The 26940-nt window shown below is 40.1% G+C and overlaps 1 protein-coding gene across 4 annotated transcripts; it reads left to right on the forward strand.

Moving 5' to 3' along the window:
- On the forward strand, positions 1–26603 carry LOC140719556 (interferon alpha-inducible protein 27-like protein 2A). Of its 4 annotated transcripts, none has more exons than XM_073034256.1 (4): positions 1–152; positions 7135–7175; positions 8938–9099; positions 10567–10793. In XM_073034256.1, exons 2-4 carry the CDS (start codon positions 7136–7138, stop codon positions 10644–10646), a joined length of 282 nt encoding a protein of 93 aa, XP_072890357.1. In that variant the 5' UTR covers positions 1–152; position 7135; the 3' UTR covers positions 10647–10793. The 4 variants fall into 4 exon arrangements, with proteins under 4 accessions (XP_072890357.1, XP_072890355.1, XP_072890354.1 ...); XM_073034254.1 differs by lacking the exons at positions 7135–7175; positions 8938–9099; positions 10567–10793 and adding exons at positions 22975–23015; positions 24782–24943; positions 26411–26603 and having other exon boundaries at positions 34–152; XM_073034253.1 differs by lacking the exons at positions 1–152; positions 7135–7175; positions 8938–9099; positions 10567–10793 and adding exons at positions 3652–3744; positions 22975–23015; positions 24782–24943; positions 26411–26603.
- The last annotated feature ends 337 nt before the right edge of the window (positions 26604–26940 follow it).

The raw sequence follows: 26940 nt of genomic DNA on the forward strand, positions 1-26940 counted from the left end.
AGCCAGTCTACTTTCCCAACCATTTCGCTGTAACACGAAACGTAAATTAATGACGTCCTTCAAGTGCTGCTTCAAGGGATTAGTCAGCAATTAAAAGCCTCCGACCCCAGAGCGTTCTTTAACAGAACATTGCGGTCCGCAGTAGACGACGGGTGAGTGTTACGCTATTTTGTGCCGGAGTCCGATTTTGCACTGGGTTCATTCCAGAAGGAAACATTTATTGAAGAAAGTGTTGTAGTTATTCAATGCAGAATACTCGTTCAGCAGCTATCATTGGGAAATTGCGAATGAGTTTCGGTTATAGTTTTATTTCAAATTGAGAGCGGAAGCAGCGTTTTATTCATAAAATGCAGTTTTACTGCCACGCTTTGTCATTGGTCTTGGGCTAAAACTGACAGCTGGTAGGATTCTCTGCTGCAAAGTTTACCCGGGGAAAATGTGAAGTAAAGGGTATGTCATAAATTAATCACCATGGATACAGAAATTCTCCAGGAGTAAGAAGGTAAAATCCATAAGACATACTGGTAGTGCAGAATTCAGCCATTCGGCCCATCGAGTCTTCTCCTCTGTTGTGTCATGGCTAATTATTATCCCTCTCAGCTCCATTCTTCTCTCTGCCTGCTCCCTGTAACTTTTGACACCCTGACTAATCAAGAACCTATCAATATCATTTTCAAATACACCCAACAGTTTGGCCGTCACAGCCATCATTTCCTTGTTCGGTTAAATATACTACTAACCTATTTTAATCTGTTTTATTATAGCGTCCTATAACCAAATTTAAAGTTTTCTTAGAGATTTAAAGCTAAACTTAAAATGGTGCTGGTTTTTCTCTCTAAGAGATTATGTTATTTTGGTTCTCTTTTTGTTTAATATATGATGGAGTGTAAACACTCTCCTTTGTTGGAATGTTACTGTCTTTCTTGTAAGGTCATTTTATTTTTTAGTGTACTGGCTGGGGGGAGGGAGAGACGAGACCGACAGAGCGGCCCATGGCTCTGTATTCTATCTTAGTTTACTTGCCTTTTTTTCAGGCTTTTGTGAGGGTGGGTGGGTTTACAGTTAGGATTTTTTTCCCGTGGGATGGTTCCGGAGCTTGCGTGTTTTCTAAATGGTTGTATTCTTCATCACCGCCATCTTTGATAATCCGGTATTGGTATGTGTTCAGTGCATATATAAAGAAAATTAGAATAAAATTATAGTACGGCAGTTAAACAGATTAATGTAATAAGTTGGAATGTACATGGTTGGAATCAACCTATTAAATGAAAAAAGACTTTTAAAATTATTAATCTATTCCAACCTGATATAATTTTTGCTCAGGAGACACATATCAGGGCGGGAGATCAAAATAGGTTTTTTGGATGGTGGAATGACTTACAGCTCCATGCTAGTTCTAAGAGTAAAACTAAATGCGTATCTATCTTTATTAAATCTAATATATTTACTTGAGGATATTGAATCAGATTCTAATGGTAGATTTTTAATTGTTAAAGGAGTGATTTGTAATAGAAAGGTTGTTTTGGTCAATTTGTATGGTCCTAATTTAGATGATCATTTTTTTAAAAAAAGTATGTGATTTATTGCCGGATTTAAATGAACATACGTTGATAATGGGTGGGGATTTGAACTGTTGTTTAAATCCTATGATTGATAAGAGCTCAACTAATCAGTGACTTCCAAATTGCTCTGTGTCAGTTATTAACTCCTTTTTGACCGATTTTGGGTTGATCGAATTATGGAGGCATTTGCACCCTTATATCAGAGAATATCTTTTGTTTTCGCATGTCTATAAAAATATTCGAGGATTGATTATATTATAATTGATCCCCGCCTTTTGCCTAATGTTAAAAACTGTGAATATGACGCTATTGCTATATCTGATCATGTGCCTTTGAGTTCGTCCTTTGAATTTGATGATATCATTTTTGCCCGTTCACCATGGCACATGTCTCAGACTTTATTGCAAAACTCTGATTTTATCAGTTTTATTGAAAGCCGGATAAAAGAATTTTTTATTTTTAATGATATAGGAGGTATGTCCAAATTAATTATATGGGATACATTCAAAGCATTTTTATGTGGTCAGATTATTTCTTATTCAGCTAAACTTAAAATACAGACTAAAGCAGAATTAGGTAAAATTTCAAAACAAATTAAAGATTTAGATAATATCTATGCGACTTCCCCTAATATTGACTTATTTTAAAAAAGGGTGGAACTTCAATCACAATATACCCTATTATTAACTCATCCAATTGAAGGTTATCTACTTACGTTAAAGAGCAAATTTTATATGTTTGGAGATAAAAATAATAAACTACTTGCATCTCAATTAAAATCGGCTGGAGCCAAAAGGCAAAGTTTGAAAATTCGTAGAAAGGATGGTATCCTGGCTCAGGAATATGAAGAAATTAATAAGATTTTTCAAGATTTTTATACTGAACTTTATAAATCTCAATGTCCAGTAGATTCTTCTGAAATGAATGCTTTTTTTTACGAAAGATTGCTTTTCCTAAAATTTCTACTGGGGATCAAAAAACTCTTGATGCCCAAATTACTGAATCCGAAATTCATAAAGCTATATTTTCAATGCAATCTGGTAAGGCCCCAGGACTTGATGGTTATCCTGTAGAATTTTATAAAACATTTGGAAAATTGCGTTCTCCATATATGTTGGAGATGTTTAAAGATTCTTTTGTAAAAAGTGATTTAGCCTCTGCTTTTTATAAGGATTCTATTTCTTTCATTCTCAAAAAGGATAAAGATCCTACTGATTGTGCCTCATACAGACCTATTTCATTATTGAATGTTGATGCTAAGATTCTCTCAAAAATAACGGCCAATCATTTGGAGAGTGTTTTGTGTAAAATCATTTTTAAAGATCAAACAGGCTTTATAAAGGGTCGTTACTGTTTTTCAAATGTTCGGAAACTATTTTACATTATATATTCGCCCTCTTCTAAAACTCCACAATGCATTGTATCTTTGGATGCTGAAAAAGCATTTGATCGAGTCGAATGGAAATATTTATTTAATGTTTTAGAAAAATTTGGTTTTGGTATTAATTTTTATAATTGGATTAAAATGATATATAAGGCCCTTATTGCTACTGTTGTCACTAATAACTGTAGGTCTCCTTTTTTCAGCTATCACGGGACAAAACAAGGTTGTCCATTAAGTCCTTTGTTATTTTACTTAATTTTAGAACCCCTGGCTATTGCTCTTCGTGAAGCCAAAAATATTCATGGGACTTTTGTGAATGAGACCATGCACAAGATCTCTCTTTAAGCTGATGATTTATTGGTATATGTATCTAAGCCTGAAGAATCTATTCCTGCTTTGCTAAAATTATTTGACAAATTTGGAGAGTTTTCAGGATGTAAAATAAATTTTCGTAAAAGTGAATTACTTCCTTTAAATGAATCTATCTCTATATATGATAATATTCCTTTTAAAGTTACAGATTCTTTTAGAATTTAGGTGTCAAAATTACTAAAAAATATAAGGATCTTTATAATGTCAATTTTCCTCCTTTAGTGGACTCTATGAAGTACTCATTTAGTAGATGGAGTCCACTTACATTTTCACTTGTTGGTCATATTCATGTAGTTAAAATGATGATTTTACCAACATTTTTATATTTATTTCAGAATATTCCTGTTTTTTTGACTAAGAAGTTTTTTGATCGGATTGCTTCTACTATTCTATCTTTTATTTGGGATAATAAAAGACCAAGAATTGGTAAATGTCATTTGCAAAAGTTGAAAAAGGATGGAGGTCTCGCTTTGCCTAATCTAAGAATGTATTATTAGGCTGTTAATCTGCGATGTATGTCCTTTTGGTTATATTGGGGTAATAAGAATAATTGGCCAATTTGGGTAGACCTGGAACTGACAGCTGTGAAACAGTTTTATTTAACTTCGTTATTAGGAGTTGCTCTACCTATACAATTAGTTAAAGTTGTTAATTTAACCCTATATCCTGTATTAAGCACTCTTTTCAAATTTGGCTCCAGTTCTGCAATTTGTTTTAATCTTAAAAAATTTAAGCTTTGGAGTATAATTTATTGTAATTACTTTTCTAAACCTTCCCGGAGTAATCCAATTTTTTTACTTTGAAAAAATAAAGGTAGTAATTCTTTTTTTGGATTTATTTAAAGAAGGCAGATTGATGTCTTTTGAACAATTAGTCGATAATTATTCTCTCTCATATTCACGCTTTTTACAATATCTTCAAATCGGACATTTTTTACAAAAATATTTAAGTAAATTTCCTTACATATTGGAGGCTGACTTGTTCGATACTATTATGAATATGAACCCTTTGATAAAAGGTTCTATTGGAAAAATTTATAATTTATTATTACAATGGGATAAGCGTCCTTTACTTAAGATTAAACAGGATTGGGAGAAGGAACTCAATTTGACTTTTATATGGGAGGATTGGACACGGATTCCAAAGCTGGTTAACTCTTCTTTGATCTGTGCTAGTCATTCATTGATTCAATTTAAAATTGTACATCATTACCATTTGACGAAGGAGAGACTTTCTAAACTATTTCCCAATGTCTACAAGTATTGTGATAGATGTAAAAATGAGATAGCTACACTGACACATATGTTCTGGTCGTGTTCTATATTAAAACAGTTTTGGAAGTCAATCTTTTCGACAATTTCTGAAGCACCCAGAATCAATGTACAACCTAATAAATTGACTGTGCTTTTTGGAATAATTCCTCAAAATATTCATGGTATTTCTGTGTCTGACCAACATGTTACCGGTATTGTGTTTGTTACATTGATAGCTGGGAGGGCCATCTTGTTGAAATGGAAGGATACATCAGCTCCTACTTTGTCACAATGGTTCTCTCAAGTGATGCTGAGTCTTAGCTTGGAGAAAATTAGAAGTTGAACCTTTGAACCTTTATTTGATTTTTGAGAAGAGATGGGGCTCATTTGCTTGTTATTATCATTTCAGTGAACTGATAGATTTCCTCCACGATCTAAGGTTAAATGTTTTTCTTGATATATCTTTCTTTCTTGTTGGTGGTGTGTTGTTTATTTTCAGAAACTTTCTGTATGACGCATGGCTCCGGGGTTGTACCCCCAATGGGTTCTTTATTATTCTCACTTTTCTTGCTTAGTAGGGTTTTTTTTTATCCACAAAAATTTTCAGTCTTTAAGATAATTTTTTTGAGGCATTGTAAGTGTTGTTACTTCGATGTACCTGTGTTATTTTTGAATAATAATAATAATAAAAAGATTTGAAAAGGGAAGAGAGTGGTGGGGAGGGCAGGTAAAGATATGTTTATTGGTAGGATCACTTTAAAGTTCCAAGTACATACATGTCGTCATCTACAACCCTGAGATTAATTTTCCTGTGTGCAGAACTCAGCAAAACTATAACAGGATCAATGAATGATTAAGCAGAGTGCAGAAGACAACAAATTGCACAAATGCAAATATAAAATAATTGCAATATATAACAAGAACATGAGATAAAGAGTCTTTGAAAGTGAGATCATTGGTTGTGGGAACATTTCAATGATGGAACAAGGTAGTGTAGTTATCCCCTTCTATTAAAGAGCCTGATGGCTGAGCAGTAGTAACTATTCTTGAATCTGCTGGCACAAGTCCTGAGGCTTTTGTACCTTCTACCTGATGGCAGCAGTGAGAAAAGAGCATGGCCAGGAGGAACTCAGCAGGTCAGCTATTACTGTACTATGTTACAATGAACGTGCAACAGTTAAAGTGTAAATGCATGTTGCAAAGTGTAATTTTCATACGTACCCAATGAGGGAGAGTTTTGGGGTCCTGAGGTTATGACTGGGAGGTGTTAGTCAAGGCCGAGACAGTGAGTTATAGATTTGTAACCCACTCCAGCTCCTGTCCGAGAACCCGGTGCAGTATTAGAGATTCACTACTGATCCACTGCTGGACACGTCACCTTTCCAATTTGAAATTGAACGTGAGTTCTCTTAACTTTGAATTATCTCATTGCCTTCTCTCAAAGAGAATGTCAGTACAGGATAACATAAAATGCTGGAGGAACCGAGCAGAGCCAGCAGCATCTATGGAAAGGAATAAATAGTCAACATTTCAGGCCGAGACATGTCATCAGGACCGGAAAGGAAGGGGGATGAAGCCTGAATAAGAAGCTGGGGGGGACTGGAAAGACTACAAGTTGGATGGCAGGAGTGTTATGAAGTGAGAATCTGGGAGGTGATAGGTGGAAAAGGTAAAGGGCTCAAAAGAAGGAATCTGATAGGAGAGGAGAATGGCCCATGGGGAGAAGGGAAGGAGGAAGGGCACCAGGGTGAGGAGAAGAGTTAAGATGGAAACCAGAGTGCGAATGATAGAAGGAGTTGGGGGGGGGGGGGGAATTACTGGAAGTGGATGTTCATGCCAGAAGGTTGGAGGTTACCCAGACAGGACATGAGGTGTTGCTCCCCAAACCCGAGAATGGCCTCATTGTGGTGGTAGAGGAGGCCATGGACCGACATGTTGGAAAGGAAGTGGGGACTGTAATTAAAAGGGGTTGGTCACCAGGAAATGCTGCTTGTTGCAGATGGAGTGAAGGTGCCCGTCAAAGATGTCCCCCAATCCAGAAGATTCACAGGTGAAGTGTTGCCTCACCTAGATGGGCTGTTTGTGGCAGAGGTGAGGAAGGAGGTGAATGGACATGTACAGCACTTACACTGCTTGCAGGGATAGGTGTAAGGAGAGAGTTAGTGGGGAGCGACGAATGGACAAAGAGAGCGATTCCTGAAGAAAACAAAAACTGGGGGGTGGGGGATTGCAAAAATGTGCTCGGTGGTAGGATCCTGTGAAGCTATCGGAAGTTGTGGAGAATGATGTGCAGGATACTGAGGCTCATGGGGTGGTAGGTATGTGTTTGTGTGCCATTGCAGGGTCTGTGTCTCAGTGTCATGTTGAACGTATGCACTCCTTATCTAATGGCATTATAAAACTTATTTTTGTGAGCTCATCGCTGTTTGTGGTAGATGCATATTGTGTGTCACAACATGACAATGCCACAAAACCTCAATGTATGTGTATCATTTTTTGTTGAAACTATCTGTAAGTGCAACTTCAAAACTTGTTGTAAAATACGTTATATTTCTATTTACAGAATGGGCTTCCTGCCAGTGTTGGGTGCGGTGACTGGAGCCGGTGAGTGAAATCAGTGTGTCAGTGTGCTAATACTGCGGGAGTGGTCGTTGTTGGGTTGGATCAGCTAAACAGCACTGAGCAGCGACACAGAACAGCACATAGACCCTCTTATTCCTAGTTGGAGCTTGAGTAGATGGGCAGAGTCTTTCATAATTACTGGACCACTGCTATTCCTTCACTGGTTGCTAGGAGTTGAAACTCCTCAACCAATGTTGGCAGATGCTCCTTCTCACGGCAATCAAGTCAAGTTTATTGTCATTTACCTGCACCACCAAATGAGACAATATTTCTCCAGACCAGGGTTTAAAGCGCAGTAGTACACCTTTACAGACAATATCTTAGAATTAAATCTGCAAATGAATTGCACACAGATAAACAAAGCATAATTTAAGTATTGTAGCGTAGAGTACAAAACCAAGATCAGGCACAATTTCTGGGGCTCCTGGATCTCCAAGTGACAAGAGGCTACTGGCTACAGGAAGTTACAATTTCTCAGTCTCATTTTGGGACTGTGGCTAGGAGAGAGCATGAGGAATTTTGGACAACACAAGGATTTGTAGTTGGGCATTATGAAAAGTTCTGTGTTGATGGATGTTATGTTAGTCATGGTAAAAGAAAGATATATGGAAGAAGTAACACAACTCAACCTAACCTGCATGAAAAATTCTTTTAGAAGAGTTGGCAAATTAATCAAGATTAACATTAGCTTCATTTGTCACATAAACATTGAAACATACTGAGAATTGTGCCATTCTGTGTTAAATAAAATCAGTCAGAATCGTGCTGGGCAGCCTGGAAGATTTGCCACGCTTCCAAAGCCAACATGCTATGCCCACAACTTAGTAAGTGCAACTGTACAATTTTGGAAAGCGGGAGGAAACTGGAGTGCACAAAATAGACCTACACGGTCATAGGGTGAACGCACAAACGCCTGACATACAGCAGCAGGAATCCAGCCCCCATCTTACAGGTGGCAATGTAAAGCAATTGCGGTAAGCACTACCAACTATGCCACCCTCAAAATAGTTCGCAAGAGCAGTTCTAAAAGTTTGGGCACCACAGTGTGGCAATGAGTGGAGTTGCTGCCTCACGGCTGCTGCAACATGGAGTTCAAGTCCTGAACTCCTAACTGGAGTTTGCATGTTGTCCCTCTGATGGAGTGGATTTTCTCTGGATGCTACCGTAGCTTCCAAAATCACCGAAGTCACAGAAGTTGGTCGATTAATTGGCTGCTGTGGATTGCCCCTCGTGTGTGGCTGAGTGGTAAAATCCAGGCGGAGCCGAGGGTTATGTGATAAAGATAAAATGGGATTAGTGTTAAGTGGGTGCCTGATGGTCAACATGGACTCATTGGGACAAAGAGGTTGTGTATGACTCTGTTTCACTGATTTTGTTTCCCCAACTGTTGCTTGGGGAGTGTGTAAATTTCTCCTCAGTATCTCCACAATACAGTCTCACAGTACTTATCTGATCATGTCCGATTGAAGGGAATACAGTCCATGGAGGGAGTCCTTCAGATAGTGAGCTGAGGTATTGGATGCACTTTGTAGTGTGCCCCTCAGCTTTATGCCAACCACATTGTGGATCTAACAACATTCAGTTAATACCCAGGTGCATAATGAACTGCTGTCTGGCCCAGTGTTAAATTGCCTGTCTGTACCTTTCATAGAAACAATGTTGTACAGGTGCCTGTATGTTCCTGTTCAGTGTAAAGTTCCTGTTTGGATGCACTCTGTTCAAATGGAGCTGTTTCTTCTTTTAGTGGCTGCAGTTGCTGCCACCCCTCTGATTCTGGGGGCAGTGGGCTTCACAAGTGCTGGAATTGTGGCTGGTACTACTGCAGCAAAAATGATGAGCGCGGCAGCTGTGGCTAATGGAGGAGGTGTTGCAGCTGGAAGCACCGTGGCTGTCCTTCAATCCATTGGTAATGTTGACTGATAAACCAGTGAGAACTTCTCAAACTTACTTAAATCCTTCATACTGACATTTTGCCTCTAAGGCACAGAAACAGGCTCTTCAACCCATCTAGTCCATGCTAAACTGGTTTTCTACTAATCCAATCAAACCGCACCAAGACCATAGCCCTCCATACCCTTCCCATCTATGTAACTATCCAAACTTGTGTTAAATGTTAGAATTTTACCAGCATCTACCACTTTACTGACAGCTCGTTCCACACTTACATCATCCTCGGAGTGAAGAAGTTCCTCCTCAGATTACCCTTTTAAATATTTCACCTTTCACCCTATCACGTCTGGTTCTACTCTCACAGAATCAGCAGGGAAAAGTCATGCAAGCATTCACTCTATCTATACCCTCATAATTTTGTATCCATCTATAAGTCTCCTCTTGCTCTCCTGTGCTCTGCATTGGGTTGGATCAGGTGACTCACACAGAGCAGCGACAGACGTAATTAAACGCAGATGACCTTTAATTGGTTGGAGCGTGAGAAGATGGGCTGAATCGTCTGTAACTACAGAACCACTGCTGCTGCAAAAGAGGTCCAGCGAGCAGCAGGTTATGTGGGTGAAAATACCTAGTTAATGAGATATTTCAGAGGAGAATGGCCAGACTGGTTCAAGCTGACAGGAAAGCGACAGTAGCTCAAATAGCCATGCATTACAACATTGGTGTGCAGGGAGCATCTCTGAATGCACAACACGTCACAAATTCATGCGGGTGGGCTGCAGCAGCCGAAGACCATGAACGTACACTCTGTCGCCACTTTATTAGGTACAGGAGGTATCTAATAAAGTGGCCTCTTAGTGTATGTACAGAGTCCTGCTAAAGACAGATCAGTCTTTGTCCTTTTCATGGGAAATGAAACAAGGCAGATGATGGACATGTTAGTGGGGAAACGCTTTAGGAACATGACTATAACTCTAAGTCTCAAGGTCTCTATGGGAAGGGTTAAGGTTGGGTTTTGATTTTGAATTGGGAGAAGAATGTTTGTTCCCCATCTCCACTAATCCCATTTGCCACATTATTGAGCATTATCCTGAGGGGAAATGAGCAGTGAGACATCCATTACATCCTTGTTTTCCATCACTGGTTCATTGAGTTGTAATTCATAACCTTTTATCATCTGGATGAAATTTTCTTTACCTGTCCGTCTGAATGTCTCTTAACATAGTGAGTGATTCTGACTCCAACACCTCTTCTAGTAGTAGGTTACATATATCAAACAGTCTCAAACTTTCTTTGTAAGCCCATTTGAAAAACTTCACCCTCTCTTCCTAAACCTATCCTTTATTTTTGATAGCTCTACTATGGGGAAAATTTGTTCCATGAATTGTAGCTAAGGTACTCAGAACAAAGTGTGGATTTTTAATAACTGACGAATGTCTCAGATTGTTTACAATTTATTAATAATTGTGTTTTTTCCCTATAGGAGCTGAAGGACTGTCTGCTGTTGCTAAAGCAGCCTTGGGGACCGCAGGTGCTGTGGTTGGTGCAATCTTGTGGCCCTGAAGAGAAGAATAGCCTTGAGAAAACTTAAAATAAATGACAATCTTTCCTAAATTCTGAACATGCAAAAAAAAAACCTGTAATTGAAAATTCATTAAACTTGCATTATCGGTAATTGGTTATTATTAATCCACTGAGTTGTTTGTTATATCTCCCCTCTCGCTGTGAAACAGCGACACCTCTTTCTCCCTTATTAGGGAGAGAGAGAGAGCCTGTGGTGTGTTGAATACTGGGTGAACGAATAGTCTTTGGGGTATTGGAAGTCTGTTGCTTCGCCGCGTGGCTGAGTGCTCGGTTTTGGGTGCCGATGCTTTCTTTTTTTGCTGGTGGGGCGAGGGGGATCGTTGCTTGCTGCTGCGTACGCACAGGAGGGAGGGGAGATGCGGGTGACCTTTGGGTTATAATGTTTTAATTGTCACTCATTCTTTGGGGGCACTCCTCTGTTTTCATTACTGGTTGCAAAGAAAACGTTTCAGGAGGTATATATATTTCTCTGACATTAAATGTACCTATTGAAACTTTAGTGTCCTGTGTACTGAGATGTAGTAAGTGTCTTTCTTTAAACCATGGTGGACTTTTTTTAGGCATCCGTTAGTCTCGTGAGAACATAGATTTAGTCCTTGGAAGGTTTCCAGGGCGCAGGCCTGGGCAAGGTTTTATGGAAGACCGGCAGTTAGTTGCCCATGCAGCAAGTCTCCCCTCTCCACGCCACCGACGTTGTCCAAGGGAAGGGCACTGGGGCCGATACAGCTTGGCACCAGTGTCGTTGCAGAGCAGTATGTGGTTAAGTTCCTTGCTCAAGGAAACAACACGCTGCCTCAGCTGAGGCTCGAACCGTGACCTTCAGATCACTAGGCCGCCGCCTTAACCACTTGGCCACACGCCAGCATGTGGAAGATTTTAGGGTTATTGGAAAAAGGTGGAGTCAAGGTTGTGTGGTCTTTCCCCAGAGTCACAGGCTGCACGGAGTTTCAGTATGTCCCGTATGCAGTATGCAGTCGAGTCCTGCACTGCACAGCTGTGTGAGATGTACCTGGACAAAGACAGCTGTAACTATATCCTCACTTTCTTAGCAAATGGTCCCCAGCCATGTCAGCCACACCAAGGGTAACATCCGATGGGATTGAAGTTCCAATTGTGCATGGACGATTTGATGGGTGGGAAGGTGCTTACTGCAAGATGAACGAGTCTTGGCCTTTTTTGGTGAGTTCCGGCAATTCTGCCAAATGTATTTTGACAGTCGGCTTGGGAAACCATTCCAGGGGTTCCAACATCAACTTTACCAGCAGGACATTCAAGAACCTGAAATATTTATGTGGAATCTGAGGGGAAACTTCTTCACTCAGAGAGTGGTGAGAATCAATTTGCTAGTAGAAGGGTGGATGTAGAAATTTGGATAAGTACATAAATGGGAGAGATATGGAGGGCTGTGGTCCATGTGCAGGTCAAAGTGATTAGACAGAATAACAGTTTTACCCAGACTCGATGGGCCAAAGGGCCTGTTACTGTGGTGTAGTGCTCTATGCCTCTATGTCAGTGTTAAGATTCAAGAAGTTTATTGTCATTCTTCAATCGTTCGTTAAGTGCCGTGTTGTATGATGCAGGCGACCACAGTCTTTCCATGACCATGGTTGTTCTTGGCAAATTTTTCAACAGAAGTGCTTTGCCGTTGCTTTCTTCTGGGCAGTGCCTTTACAAGACTGGTGACCCCAGTCATTATCAATGCTCTTTGGAGATTGCCTGCCTGGCGACAAGTCGTCACATAACTGGGACTTGTGGTATGCACCAGCTGCTGACACGACCATTCATTGCCTGATCCCATGGCTTCATGTCACCCTGATCTGGGGGCCAAGCAGGTGCTACACCTTGTCCAAGGGTGACCTGCAGGCTGGCAGAGGGAAGGAGCGCATTACGCCTTGTTTGGTAGTGACAAATCTCCACCTCACCACCCACATTCTTCATTACACAGGTGTAAAGAAAACAAAATGATTGTTACTTCAAATCCAATGCAGCATAAAAGAGTAAGCATTAAAAATACAATAAATAAAAGTATAAAACAACTCATCAAAAACAATGTACAAGAAACTGTACATTAATTGACGGTGGCCATAAGATGGTGCACAATGTCGCAGGGTCACTCCAGCTCCAATCAACAGCAAGCTTCCTTGCCCTGTTCTTCTTTTTTATGACTGAAAAACACTGCTGACCATAACAAATACTAAAATCAGCAAGTCTATCTTGCTAGCGAGCAGGATAATGAAGACCCTGCGCAGTCACAGCCTAATGTGTGGAGCCAGCCTTCGCTCTGCACCGCAGTCTACTACAGCCACTCAGGGAAGTGGTGTGCAAGGACACAGAAGTGCGGTATCCACTTCGCTTATATCTGCGTCCCTGACTCATGTCAAGGAGGTCAGGACCTGGCCAAAAGGTGGTACCTCAGCACTGCTTTGAAAGCATGCGCTGGAGCATATTCAGAGAGATGGCTACCTACGATCAATACTTCAACAGTGATAAATGTGATGGATCAAAGTCTGGCTACATTGGGAAATATATTGAGGATGTCACCGTGATTAAATTCTCCACTGCCAGGGTAAACCAGAAACCATGACTGACTGCAGAGATTCCTGCACTTTAAAGATCTTGCTGCTTTCAAATCGGGGTATAGGATGGCTCTAATGTCAGCAAGAGCTGTGGTCTCCTGTGCATTCAGGAAGGCAAAGCAAGAGAAAACCCACAGACACCTTTGTGACACCAAGGACAAATGGCACCTGTGGTAAGGTATAGAAACCATAACAGATTGGATTTGAAGTAACAATCATTTTGTTTTCTTTACACCTGTGTAATGAAGAATGTGGGTGGTGAGGTGGAGATTTGTCACTACCAAACAAGGCGTAAGGCGCTCCTTCCCCATGCCATCCTGCAGGTCACCCATGGGCAAGGAGTAGCACCTGCTGAGCTCCCTCATCAGGGTGACATGAAGCCATGGGATCAGGCGATGGATGGTCGTGTCAGCAGCTGGTGCATACCACAAGTCCCAGTTACTTGACAACTTCACGCCAGGCAGACAATCTCCAAAGAGCATTGATATTAGCTGGTGTCACCAGTCTTGTAAAATCCACCCTGTGGCTCAATGACTGTGGCACCTCCCACATTGATAGGCTGAATGCCATCTTGAAGTTAGTCACAAATATAATTCCACACTACTTGTATCATGTAGAAACTTGGAGAAACAAGAAACTAACTTTTATTGAATATAACGTATTTAATTGCTTAACGGTGGTGTCACTTTGTATTAGCTCAACTTGGCCAAGAACGATTTATTGATGACTTCCATTTGCACTCGGTTTCTTGTTTAAATGTCCAACAATAATCAGCCAGAATTGCTCCATTAGAGTTGTGCTGGTACTGTTTCTCCATGACCACTATGTCCTGGTGAAATCTTTCACCATGCTGTTCACGGACAACGCCGAGACCTGCAGGGAAGAAGTCTAAATGGGAATGCAGAAAATGAACCTTTATTGGCATGTTGCGCTTCATGGTTTCGTATGCTTGAAGCATGTTGCCAACCAGCGGCAAGTAGTCTGGTGCTCTGTAGTTACCAAGAAAATTTTCAACAACGTCCTTGAATGCTTCCCTTGTGATTTCCTCCGGTCCCACTAGAAGTTCTTCAAATTGCCTGTCATTGACAACCTGATTGATTTGTTGACCAATAAGAATGCCTTTATTAATCTTGGCGTCAGTTATTCTGACTAGAATTTGGAACTGAAATAACAGACTTGGGAAATTTTTTTTAAAAAGATGCACGATAGGGAAATTTCATGGTGATTTTCATGATCAGGAGCCCATAGTCCATAAAATACACACAAAGGTATTCAGGAAGCAAAATCTTTTTGTCCAATGTATGGATCATATCAAAATGAGAATCAGGTTCAATATCACCGGGATGTGTCATGAAATTTGTTAATTTAGCAGCAGCCATATAATACATGATGATACAGAAGAAATAAATAAAATCCAATAAGTATACTATATATATGTATATTAAATAGTTTGATTAAAAGTAGAGCAAAACAAATAATATTGAAAAAAAGTGAGGTAGTGTTCATGGGTTCAATGTCCATTTAGGAATCGGATGGCAGAGGGGAAGAAGCTGTTCCTGAATCGCTGAGTGTGTGCCTTCAGGCTTCTGTACCTCCTTCCTGATGGTAATAATGAGAAGAGGGCATGTCTGGGTGGTAAGGATCCTTAATAATGGACACTGCCTTCCTGAGACAAGGCTCCTCGAAGATGTCTTGAATACTACAGAGGCGAGTACTTAAGATGGAGCTGACTAATTTTACAAGTTTCTGTAGCTTCTTTCGGTCCTGTGCAGTAGCACCCCCCCCCCCCACCCACACCAGACAGTGATGCAGCCTGTCAGAATGCTCTCCACAGTACATCTATGTATAGAAGTTTTCGAGTGCTCTATGTGACAAATCAAATCTCTTCAAACTCCTAATCAAATACAGCTGCGTTATTGCCTTCTTTATAGTTGCATCGATATATTGTTACATCCTCGGAGATCTTGACACCCAGGAACTTGAAATTGCTCACTCTCTCCACTTCTTGTGGAGGATTGCTTCATGTTCCCTCGCCTTACCCTCTCAGAAGTCCACAATCAGCTCTTCCGTCTTACTGACGTTGAATACAAGGTTGTTGCTGTACCATTCAATTAACTGGTATATCTCGCTCCCATATGCATTCTTATCTCTATCTGAGGTTCTACTAACAATGGTTGTGTCATCAGCAAATTTACAGATGGCATTTGAGTTATACCTAGCCACACAATCACGGGCATAGAGGGAATAGAACAGTGCACAAAGACACACCTCTGTGGTGTGTCAGTTTGATTGTCAGCGAGAAGGAGGTATTATTACCAATCCGCACAGATTATGACCTTCCGGTTAGGAAGTCGAGAATCCAATTGCAGAGGGAGGTACACAGGCCCAGGTTTTGTAGCTTACTGATCAGGACTGTGGGATTGATGGCGTTAAACACTGAGCTATAGTCAACCTTATTGACTGTGGGGGATGTGTTTTGGGACCATGAGAGGTTGTGCAAGATGTGCTCTCCCAGGATTTTGAAGCTGTCACTGTTTCCACCGATGCGCCGTTGACGTAAAGAAGGTTATGAGTGGTACGAGTTCTCCTAAAGTCCATAACTATCTTCTGCATCTTGTCGACATTAAGAAAGAGGTTATCTGCCTAGCACCAGGCCCTGAGCTCTTCTACCATCCCTCTGCAGGCTGCCTCGCCATTGTTGGTGATGAACCCTCTCGGGGTTATGTCATCGGCGAATTTGACAATGCGATTGCTCGAGTGTTTTGGTGTACAGTCACGGGCGAACAGAGCGCACAGCAGTGGGCTCAGCACACAGTGCCGGAGGGCACCTGCATTTAAGACGGTGGGGAAGGAGGAGCAGTTGTGCATCCTGATGGAGGTCTGTACGTTAGGAAGTCCAACACCAAGTTGCACGGTGGTGTAATTAGACCGAGGAGTAGGAATTCGTTCAAAAGGGTCTGTGGCACAATCTTGTTGAATGCCGAAATAAATTCCAGAAACAGCATTATGACAAACGTCCTTGTTTTCTGGCTTGATCAGGGCCGGGGCAGTTCAGACACCACGACATCTGTTGTAGAGTGGTTCTGTCGGTAAATATATTGGTAAGAGTCCAATGAGACAGGAACCGAGTTTTTAATGTGTGCCATTATCAGACGTTCAAAGCATTTCAGGATGACTGGCATCAGTGCTGCCGGGTGATAATCATTCAGTTCTGAGACTGCAGAGTTCTTTGGTTCAGCGATAACAGTGGCTAATTTGAAGCATGTAGGGACAGTAGCCCCAATGAGTGAAATGTCAAACATATCGGCAGAGATGTCAGTGAGCTGGGGTGCATGCTTCTCAAGTACAGGGCCTGGGATGTTGTCTGCGATAGCAGCCTTACGGGGATTAACTGCAGATTTTCCTCAGGTCTGCTGCTGTTGCAGCCAATTCTTCCCATTATGTCCAGAAAAGGAGATGATAGACAGGTGAGAAGATAAGGTGAGAGAAGGAAATTGCTCCACTGACACCTTAAATTCCGTCTGGGTAGCCTCCAACCTGATGGCATGAACATCGATTTTTTTTTTTAATTTTATTTAATTGCATTTTTAAATGATTACAAGTGTAGAAAAAAAAAGTATGTGACCCTTCCCCCCTCCCCTTAATCCCTCCCCCCTAACTTCCCTATATAAAAAAAATTAAGAAAGAAAGAAAAGAAAGAAAGAAAGAATGCCTGGTTGTTGGAAGGTCTCCACATGCTCCATGGAGTTCTTAATAACTTTAGTATATATATTTATTTCTTTCCCCAAGTAACCATTAATTTTCTCTTCAGAGCACCTATATATTTAGTCCTGTCTTTTGTAAATAAGGGCCCCAGATTTTCAAAAATGTTTCATATTTATCTCTTAAGTTATAAGTAATTTTTTCTAATGGAATACAGCCATAGATTTCTTTTTTCCAACAATCTATACTTAAATATGTATCTGATTTCCAAGTAATTGCAATAGTCTTTTTGGCTACAGCCAGCGCAATTTTTATAAATTCTTTCTGATATTTATTAAGTTTGAGTTTCGGTTTTGTCCCTTCAATATCACCTAGTAAAAGTAATATTGGATTATGAGGAAGTTTTATTCCCGTAATTTGTTCCAATAAAAGTCTTAAATTTGTCCAAAAAGGTTGAATTTTAGAACAAGACCATGTAGAATGTAAAAATGTACCAGTTTCTTGTTTACATCAGAAACACTGATCAGATAAACTTGGATTTAATTTATTTATTTTTTGTGGTGTAATATATAATTGATGTAAAAAGTTATATTGCACTAATCTTAACCGAACATTTATTGTATTTGTCATACTATCAAGACACAGTCTTGACCAATTTGTTTCTTCAATTTTAATATTCAAATCACTTTCCCATTTTTGTCTTGACTTATGGACTCCTTGTTTAGTTGCCTGTTTTTGAATCAAATTATACATACAAGATATAATTTTTTTAATATTTCCTTTTTGAATTAAAATTTCTATTTCTTTAGATTTCGGCAATAACATTGCTTGACCTAGTTTTTCTCTTATATAAGCCCTTAATTGAAAGTAACAAAATAAAGTGTTATTTGATACTTTATATTTATTCTTTAATTGATCAAATGACATTAATATACCTCCTTCAAAACAATCTCCTATGTATTTAATCCCTTGTTGAAACCAATTATATAAAAGTTGATTGTCCATTGTAAAAGGAATAAGTCTATTTTGAATTAAAGATCTCTTTGCTAATAAAGATTTTTTTGTCTCATCATCAACATTTATCTTATTCCATAAATCAATCAAATGTTTTAATATAGGAGATTCTTTCTTTTCCCGTATCCATTTAGATTCCCATTTATATATAAAATCTTCTGGTACGTTTTCTCCTATTTTGTCCAGTTCTATTCTAATCCATGCCGGTTTATCTTTCTCAAAAAAAGATGCAATAAATCTAAGTTGATTTGCTTTATAATAATTCTTGAAATTTGGAAGTTGTAACCCTCCTAGATCAAATTTCCATGTCAATTTTTCCAACGATATTCTTGACATCTTACCTTTCCAGAGAAACTTCCTCACATATTTGTTTATCTCTTGAAAAAACTTCTGGGGTAATTGTATTGGTAATGATTGAAATAGATATTGTAGTCTAGGGAATATATTCATTTTTATAGTATTTACTCTACCTATTAATGTTATTGGTAATGCCATCCATTTATCAAGATCCTCCTGAATTTTTTTCAAAAGTGGTAAATAGTTTAATTTATATAAGTTTTTTGTGTCATTGTCAATTCTTATACCTAAATATTTTATACCATTTGCCGGCCATCTAAATTGAGTTATTAATCGACATTGACTATAGTCTCCATTAGTAAGAGGTAAAATTTCGCTTTTATCCCAATTTACTTTATAACCTGATATTTTCCCATATTCTTCTAGTCTATAAGATAATTTACCTAATGAATGTAATGGATCTGTTAAATAAAGTAGAACATCATCAGCAAATAAATTAATCTTATATTCTTCCTGATTAACTCTAAAACCCTTAATATCTGGGTCCATTCTAATTAATTCAGCTAATGGCTCTATTGCCAACACAAACAAAGCAGGTGATAATGGACAACCTTGCCTAGTTGATCTTGTTAACTGAAATGGTGTCGAAATTTGACCATTTGTCACTACTTTAGCTTTGGGATTAGTATTTAAGGTTTTAATCCATCTTATAAATGGTGTTCCTAATCCATATTTTTCCAATACCTTGAATAAAAAATCCCATTCCAATCTATCAAATGCTTTTTCTGCATCTAAAGCAACTGCCACACTCATTTCCTCCCTCTTTTGCGCTAAATGGATTATACTAATTAACCGGGTTACATTATCTGCCGATTGTCTATTTTTGATAAATCCTGTTTGATTCATATGCACTAATTTTGGTAAGCATTTAGATAATCTATTAGATAAGATTTTTGCTATTATTTTATAATCAGTATTTAATAAAGAAATAGGTCTATATGATGCTGGTTTTAAAAGGTCTCTATCTTTTTTTGGCAATACTATTAAAACAGCTGTTGAAAAAGATTCTGGAAGTCTATGCGTTCTTTCCGCTTGATGTATTAACTCCATAAAAGGAGAAATTAATAAATCTTTAAACTTTTTATAAAATTCAGGCGGAAAACCATCTTCTCCTGGGGATTTATTACTTTGAAGTGATCCTAGAGCTTCTTCAACTTCCTTCACTGTAAAAGGCATACCTAATCCCTTCTGTTCTTCCATATCTAATTTTGGAAGAGTTATTTGTGCTAAAAATCTTTCTATCTTAGCATCATCGTTTTTTGATTCTGATTTATACAACTCAGAATAAAAGTTCTTAAAAGCCTCATTAATTTCTAGAGGCTTATAAGTAACCTTATTCACTTTTGTTCGGATTACATTTATTGTTTTGGAAACCTGATCTGTTTTTAACTGCCATGCAAGGACCTTATGTGATCTTTCACCTAGTTCATAATATCTCTGTTTAGTTCTCATAATTGCTTTTTCTGTTCGGTATGTCTGGAGTGTATTATATTTTAATTTCTTATTGATAAGTTGTCTTCGTTTTTCTTCTGTCATATTTCTTTGAGATTCTTTTTCTAATTTTATAATCTCTTTTTCCAATTGATCTATTTCTATCATATATTCCTTCTTAATTTTAGAAGTATAACTTATTATCTGACCTCCCAAATATGCCTTCATTGTTTCCCACAGTATGAATTTATCATCAACTGAATGTAAATTTGTATCTAAAAAGAACTGAATCTGTTTTTTCATAAAATCACAAAAATCCTGTCGTTTTAGTAAAATTGAGTTAAATCTCCATCTATAAATTGATTCCTCTTTATCTATCATAATCATTGTCATTATTAAAGGAGAGTGATCAGACAATATTCTTGCTTTATATTCCACATTTTTCACTCTATCTTGAATATTCGTTGATAATAAGAAAAAATCTATCCTTGAATATGTTTTATGTCTATTTGAATAAAATGAATAATCTCTTTCTTTTGGATTGATTCTTCTCCATATATCAATCAAATTTAGATCTTTCATCAATGATAGAGTTAGTTTTACTACTTTTGATTTTGTAGTAGCCTTTATTGATCTATCTAAAACTGGATCAAGACAAAAATTAAAATCTCCACCTATTAATATTTTATCATGTGCGTTAGCCAAATTCAAAAAGACATCGATTTATCGAGCTTCCGCTAATGCCACCCTTCACCATTCCCCATTCCCCTCTCTCACCTTATCTCCTTACCTGCCCATCACCTCCCTCTGAATTGATAATCTCCACCATAAGTTTACCCTCTCATGTGGCTTCACTATTCCCACGGGCTGAGTCACCATAAGGTCATCTCAGATCCTTACTTGTACAGTATCCTTCCAGTCTTGGTCTCTCCATCCAATTCCCCTCAAACCTTCACTGTATCTACCTCTGTGTCCCCTCCCGGACAAAGCTTTCGCTCTGCTTCAGTTACACTACACTTCCAACATCTAAACCAGCTCCATTAATTTGTCTCGCAGTTCAGCAGGCAGGACGTGGGTTTAATTCCAGTGTGAAAGTAATCCCAAACTATTCTCAGCGAAAACGGAGCAAACAGAAAGATCCGCTGGAGCGACTCCACCTATCTTGTGCCTGTATCGGGAGAGAAACGACCGACCTTTTAGGGCGGATGCTTTGAACCCCTGAGCGGGTTTGTTCCTCCTGCGGGTTGTTTTTTTTTTAGTTTCTGTCGCAGACTCCGGGTTAAGCAATCTGCCAGCACAGCCGCAGTTCGCCGGGAAACGAAATTACTCAACTAATGACGTCGTATCAATTGTTGTTTTCTGGAGCCTTTGCCGGTTCTTCAGAGGCTCCGACAGCAGAGCCCGCTCTGTGTGCTCGGAATTGCGCTGAACGTTGGACATCGGCAGCGTCCTTCGGGTTTTGGTGAGTGTTACGCTCTTCCGTGTCGGGGGTACAGTTTCCCAGCAGAAAGAGAAGCAATTATTGAAGAAAATGTTGATGCAGTTATTCTATGCAGAATACTCCTTCAGCAGGTATCATTGGAACGATAGAAATAATGTTCCAGTTTTATTTAAAATTGAGTGCATATACACCATTACATTAATAAAGTACAAAGGTCATGTGTCATTTTATTCTGATATTTTATCGTTGGTGTTGGGCTCAACCTGACTGTCGGTAGGATATTCTGCTGCAAACTTTGCCTGGGGAGTATGGTGAGTAAAGGTTCTGCTGTAAATGAATAACCCATGGATAAAGAAATGAACAGTGGTAACATAAGTCCATAAGTCATAGGGACAGAATGAAGCCATTTGGCCCTTCGAGTCTGCTCTGACTTTCTATCATGGCTAATTATTATCCTTCTCCACCCCATTCTTCTGCCCTGTTACTTTTGCCACCCTTGCTAATCAATAACCTATCAATATCGTTTTCAAATACACCCAACATTTAGGCCTCCACAACCATCATTTCCTTAAATGAGTGAAGCCGTCCCCATTTGATCAAGAGCCTGATGGTTGAGGGGTGGTAACTGTTCTTGAACCTGGTGGTGCCAGTCCTGAGGCTCCTGCACCTTCTACCTGAGAAGAGAGCATGGCCTGGTGGGGGGGGGGGGGGGGGGGGTGGGGAAGGATCTTTGATGAGGGATGCTGCTTTTCTACAGCAACCTTTCATGTAGATGTGTTCAATGGGCACGAGGGTTTTTACCTGTGATGTATTGGGCAGAATTCACTATCTTTTGTAGGATTTCCCACACAGAGGCGAGTACAAGCTAGATGGTGGGAGTGTTATGAAGTGAGAATCTGGGAGGTGATAGGTGGAAAAGGTAAAGGGCTCAAGAAGAAGGAATCTGATAGGAGAGGAGAATGGCCCATAGGGTGAAGGGAAAGAGGAAAGGCACCAGGGTGAAGAGAAGTGTTAAGAGGGAAACAAGAAGGGAAGAAGGGGGATGGGAGAAATTACCGGAAATCAATGTTCAAGCCAAAAGCTTGGAGATAACCCAGCCAGAACATGGGGTGTTGCTCCCCCAACCCGAGAGTGGCCTCATTGTGGCAGTAGAAGAGACCGTGGACCGACATGCTGGAAAGGAAGTGGGGATTGGATTCAAAAGTGGTTGACCACCAGGAAATGCTGTGCCCGTCAAAGATGTCCCCCAATCCAGAAGATTCACAGGTGAAGTGTTGCCTCACCTAGATGGGCTGTTTGTGGCGGAGGTGAGGAAGGAGGTGAATGGACATGTACAGCACTTACACTGCTTGCAGGGATAGGTGTAAGGAGAGAGTTAGTGGGGAGCGACGAATGGACAAAGAGAGCGATTCCTGAAGAAAACAAAAACTGGGGGGTGGGGGATTGCAAAGATGTGCTCGGTTATAGGATACTGTGAAGCTATCGGAAGTTGTGGAGAATGATGTGCAGGATACTGAGGCTCATGGGGTGGTAGGTATGTGTTTGTGTGCCATTGCAGGGTCTGTGTCTCAGTGTCATGTTGAACATACGCACTCCTTATCTAATGGCATTATAAAACTTATTTTTGTGAGCTCATCGCTGTTTGTGGTAGGTGCATATTGTGTGTCACAACATGACAATGCCACAAAACCTCAATGTATGTGTATCATTTTTTGTTGAAACTATCTGTAAATGCAACTTCAAAACAAAATACTTGTTGTAAAATACGTTATATTTCTATTTACAGAATGGGCTTCCTGATAGTGTTGGGTGCGGCGACTGGAGCCGGTGAGTGAAATCAGTGTGTCAGTGTGCTAATACTGTGGGAGTGGTCGTTGTTGGGTTGGATCAGCTAAATAGCACTGAGCAGCGACACAGAACAGCACATAGACCCTCTTATTTCTAGTTGGAGCTTGAGTAGATGGGCAGAGTCTTTCATAATTACTGGACCACTGCTGTTCCTTCACTGGTTGCTAGGAGTTGAAACTCATCAACCAATGTTGGCAGATGCTCCTTGCCACGGCAAGCAAGTCAAGTTTATTGTCGTTTACCTGCACCGCCAAATGAGACAATATTTCTTCAGACCAGGGTTTAAAGCGCAGTAGTACACCTTTACACATAATATCTTAGAATTAAATCTGCAAATGAATTGCACACAGATAAACAAAGTATAATTTAAGTATTGTAGTGTAGAGTACAAAAACAAGATCAGGCACAATTTCTGGGGCTCCTGAATCTCCAAGTGACAAGAGGCTACTGGCTACAGGAAGTTACAATTTCTCAGTCTCATTTTGGGACTGTGGCTAGGAGAGAGCATGAGGAATTTTGGACAACACAAGGATTTGTAGTTGGGCAATATGAAAAGTGCTGTGTTGATGGATGTTATGTTAGTCATGGTAAAAAAAAAAAGATACATGGAAGAAGTAACACAACTCAACCTAACCTGCATGAAAAATTCTTTTAGAAGAGTTGGCAAATTAATCAAGATTAACATTAGCGTTATTTGTCCCATAAACATCGAAACATACTGAGAAATGTGCCATTCTGTGTTAAATAAAATCAGTCAGAATCATGCTGGGCAGCCTGGAAGATTTGCCACGCTTCCAAAGCCAACATGCTATGCCCACAACTTAGTAAGTGCAACTGTACAATTTTGGAAAGTGGGAGGAAACTGGAGTGCACAAAATAGACCTACACGGTCATAGGGTGAACGCACAAATGCCTGACATACAGCAGCAGGAATCCAGCCCCCATCTTACGGGTGGCAATGTAAAGCAATTGCGGTAACCACTAACCAACTATGCCACCCTCAAAATAGTTCGCAAGAGTAGTTCTAAAAGTTTGGGCACCACAGTGTGGCAATGAGTGGAGTTGCTGCCTCACGGCTGCTGCAACATGGAGTTCAAATCCTGAACTCCTAACTGGAGTTTGCATGTTGTCCCTCTGATGGAGTGGATTTTCTCTGGATGCTACCGTAGCTTCCAAAATCACCGAAGTCACAGAAGTTGGTCGATTAATTGGCTGCTGTGGATTGCCCCTCGTGTGTGGCTGAGTGGTAAAATCCAGGCGGAGCCGAGGGTTATGTGATAAAGATAAAATGGGATTAGTGTTAAGTGGGTGCCTGATGGTCAACATGGACTCATTGGGACAAAGAGGTTGTGTATGACTCTGTGACACGAATTTTGTTTCCCCAACTGTTGCTCGGGGAGTGTGTCAATTTCTCCTCAGTATCTCCACACTACAGTCTCTCAGTACTTACCTGATCATGTCCAATTGAAGGGAGTACAGTCCATGGAGGGAGTCCTTCAGATAGTGAGCTGAGGTATTGGATGCACTTTGTAGTGTGCCCCTCAGCTTTATGCCAACCACATTGTGGATCTAACAACATTCAGTTAACACCCAGGTGCATAATGAAATGCTGTCTGACCCAGTGTTAAATTGCCTGTCTGTTCCTTTCATAGAAACAATGTTGTACAGGCGCCTGGATGTTCCTGTTCAGTGTAAAGTTCCTGTTTGGATGCACTCTGTTTAAATGGAGCTGTTTCTTCATTTAGTGGTTGCAGTTGCTGCCCCCCCTCTGATTCTGGGGGCAATGGGCTTCACAAGTGCTGGAATTGTGGCTGGTACTATTGCAGCAAAAATGATGAGCGCGGCAGCTGTGGCTAATGGAGGAGGTGTTGCAGCTGGAAGCACCGTGGCTGTCCTTCAATCCATTGGTAATGTTGACTGATAAACCAGTGAGAACTTCTCAAACTTACTTAAATCCTTCATACTGACATTTTGCCTCTAAGGCACAGAAACAGGCTCTTCAACCCATCTAGTCCATGCTAAACTGGTTTTCTGCTAATCCAATCAAACCGCACCAAGACCATAGCCCTCCGTACCCTTCCCATCTATGTAACTATCCAAACTTGTGTTAAATGTTAGAATTTTACCAGCATCTGCCACTTTACTGACAGCTCGTTCCACACTTACATCATCCTCGGAGTGAAGAAGTTCCTCCTCAGATTACCCTTTTAATTATTTCACCTTTCACCCTATCATGTCTCGTTCTACTCTCACAGAGCCGGCAGGAAAAAGTCATGCAAGCATTCACTCTATCTATACCCTCATAATTTTGTATCCATCTATAAGTCTCCTCTTGCTCTCCTGTGCTCTGCATTGGGTTGGATCAGGTGACTCACACAGAGCAGCGACAGACGTAATTAAACGCAGATGACCTTTAATTGGTTGGAGCGTGAGAAGATGGGCTGAATCGTCTGTAACTACAGAACCACTGCTGCTGCAAAAGAGGTCCAGCGAGCAGCAGGTTCTGTGGGTGAAAATACCTAGTTAATGAGATATTTCAGAGGAGAATGGCCAGACTGGTTCAAGCTGACAGGAAAGCGACAGTAGCTCAAATAGCCATGCATTACAACAGTGGTGTGCAGGGAGCATCTCTGAATGCACAACACATCAAACCTTCATGCGGATGGGCTGCAGCAGCCGAAGACCTTGAACGTACACTCTGTCGCCACTTTATTAGGTACAGGAGGTATCTAATAAAGTGGCCTCTTAGTGTATGTACAGAGTCCTGCTAAAGACAGATCAGTCTTTGTCCTTTTCATGGGAAATGAAACAAGGCAGATGATGGACATGTTAATGGGGGAACACTTTAGGAACATGACTATAACTCTAAGTCTCAAGGTCTCTATGGGAAGGGTTAAGGTTGGGTTTTGATTTTGAATTGGGAGAAGAATGTTTGTTCTTCATCTCCGCTAATCCCACTTGCCACATTATTGAGCATTATCCTGAGGGGAAATGAGCAGTGAGACATCCATTACATCCTTGTTTTCCATCACTGGTTCATTGAGTTGTAATTCATAACCTTTTATCATCTGGATGAAATTTTCTTTACCTGTCCATCTGAATGTCTCTTAACATAGTGAGTGATTCTGACTCCAACACCTCTTCTAGTAGTAGGTTACATATATCAAACAGTCTCAAACTTTCTTTGTAAGCCCATTTGAAAAACTTCACCCTCTCTTCCTAAACCTATCCTTTATTTTTGATAGCTCTACTATGGGGAAAATTTGTTCCATGAATTGTAGCTAAGGTACTCAGAACAAAGTGTGGATTTTTAATAACTGACGAATGTCTCAGATTGTTTACAATTTATTAATAATTGTGTTTTTTCCCTATAGGAGCTGAAGGACTGTCTGCTGCTGCTAAAGCAGCCTTGGGGACTGCAGGTGCTGTGGTTGGTGCAATCTTGTGGCCCTGAAGAGAAGAATGGCCTTGAGAAAACTTAAAATAAATGACAATCTTTCCTAAATTCTGAACATGCAAACAAAAAAACCTGTAATTGAAAATTCATTAAACTTGCATTATCGGTAATTGGTTATTATTAATCCACTGAGTTGTTTGTTATATCTCCCCTCTCGCTGTGAAACAGAGACACCTCTTTCTCCCTTATTAGGGAGAGAGAGAGAGCCTGTGGTGTGTTGAATACCGGGTGAACGAATAGTCTTTGGGGTATTGGAAGTCTGTTGCTTCGCTGCGTGGTTGAGTGCTCGGTTTTGGGTGCCGATGCTTTCTTTTTTTGCTGGTGGGGCGAGGGGGATCGTTGCTTGCTGCTGCGTACGCACAGGAGGGAGGGGAGATGCGGGTGACCTTTGGGTTCTAATGTTTTAATTGTCACTCATTCTTTGGGGGCACTCCTCTATTTTCATTA

Source organism: Hemitrygon akajei, chromosome 32, assembly GCF_048418815.1.
Source record: "Hemitrygon akajei chromosome 32, sHemAka1.3, whole genome shotgun sequence".
NCBI lineage: Eukaryota > Metazoa > Chordata > Chondrichthyes > Myliobatiformes > Dasyatidae > Hemitrygon > Hemitrygon akajei.

What these genes read in the sequence shown, in the direction of transcription:
- LOC140719556 (XM_073034256.1), top strand. Translation starts at nt 7,136, where the DNA reads ATGGGCTTCCTGCCAGTGTTGGGTGCGGTGACTGGAGCCG. An exon ending in GGGTGCGGTGACTGGAGCCG is followed by an intron (nt 7,176 to 8,937) that starts GTGAGTGAAATC and finishes TTCTTCTTTTAG; the next exon opens with TGGCTGCAGTTGCTGCCACC. An exon ending in GGCTGTCCTTCAATCCATTG is followed by an intron (nt 9,100 to 10,566) that starts GTAATGTTGACT and finishes TTTTCCCTATAG; the next exon opens with GAGCTGAAGGACTGTCTGCT.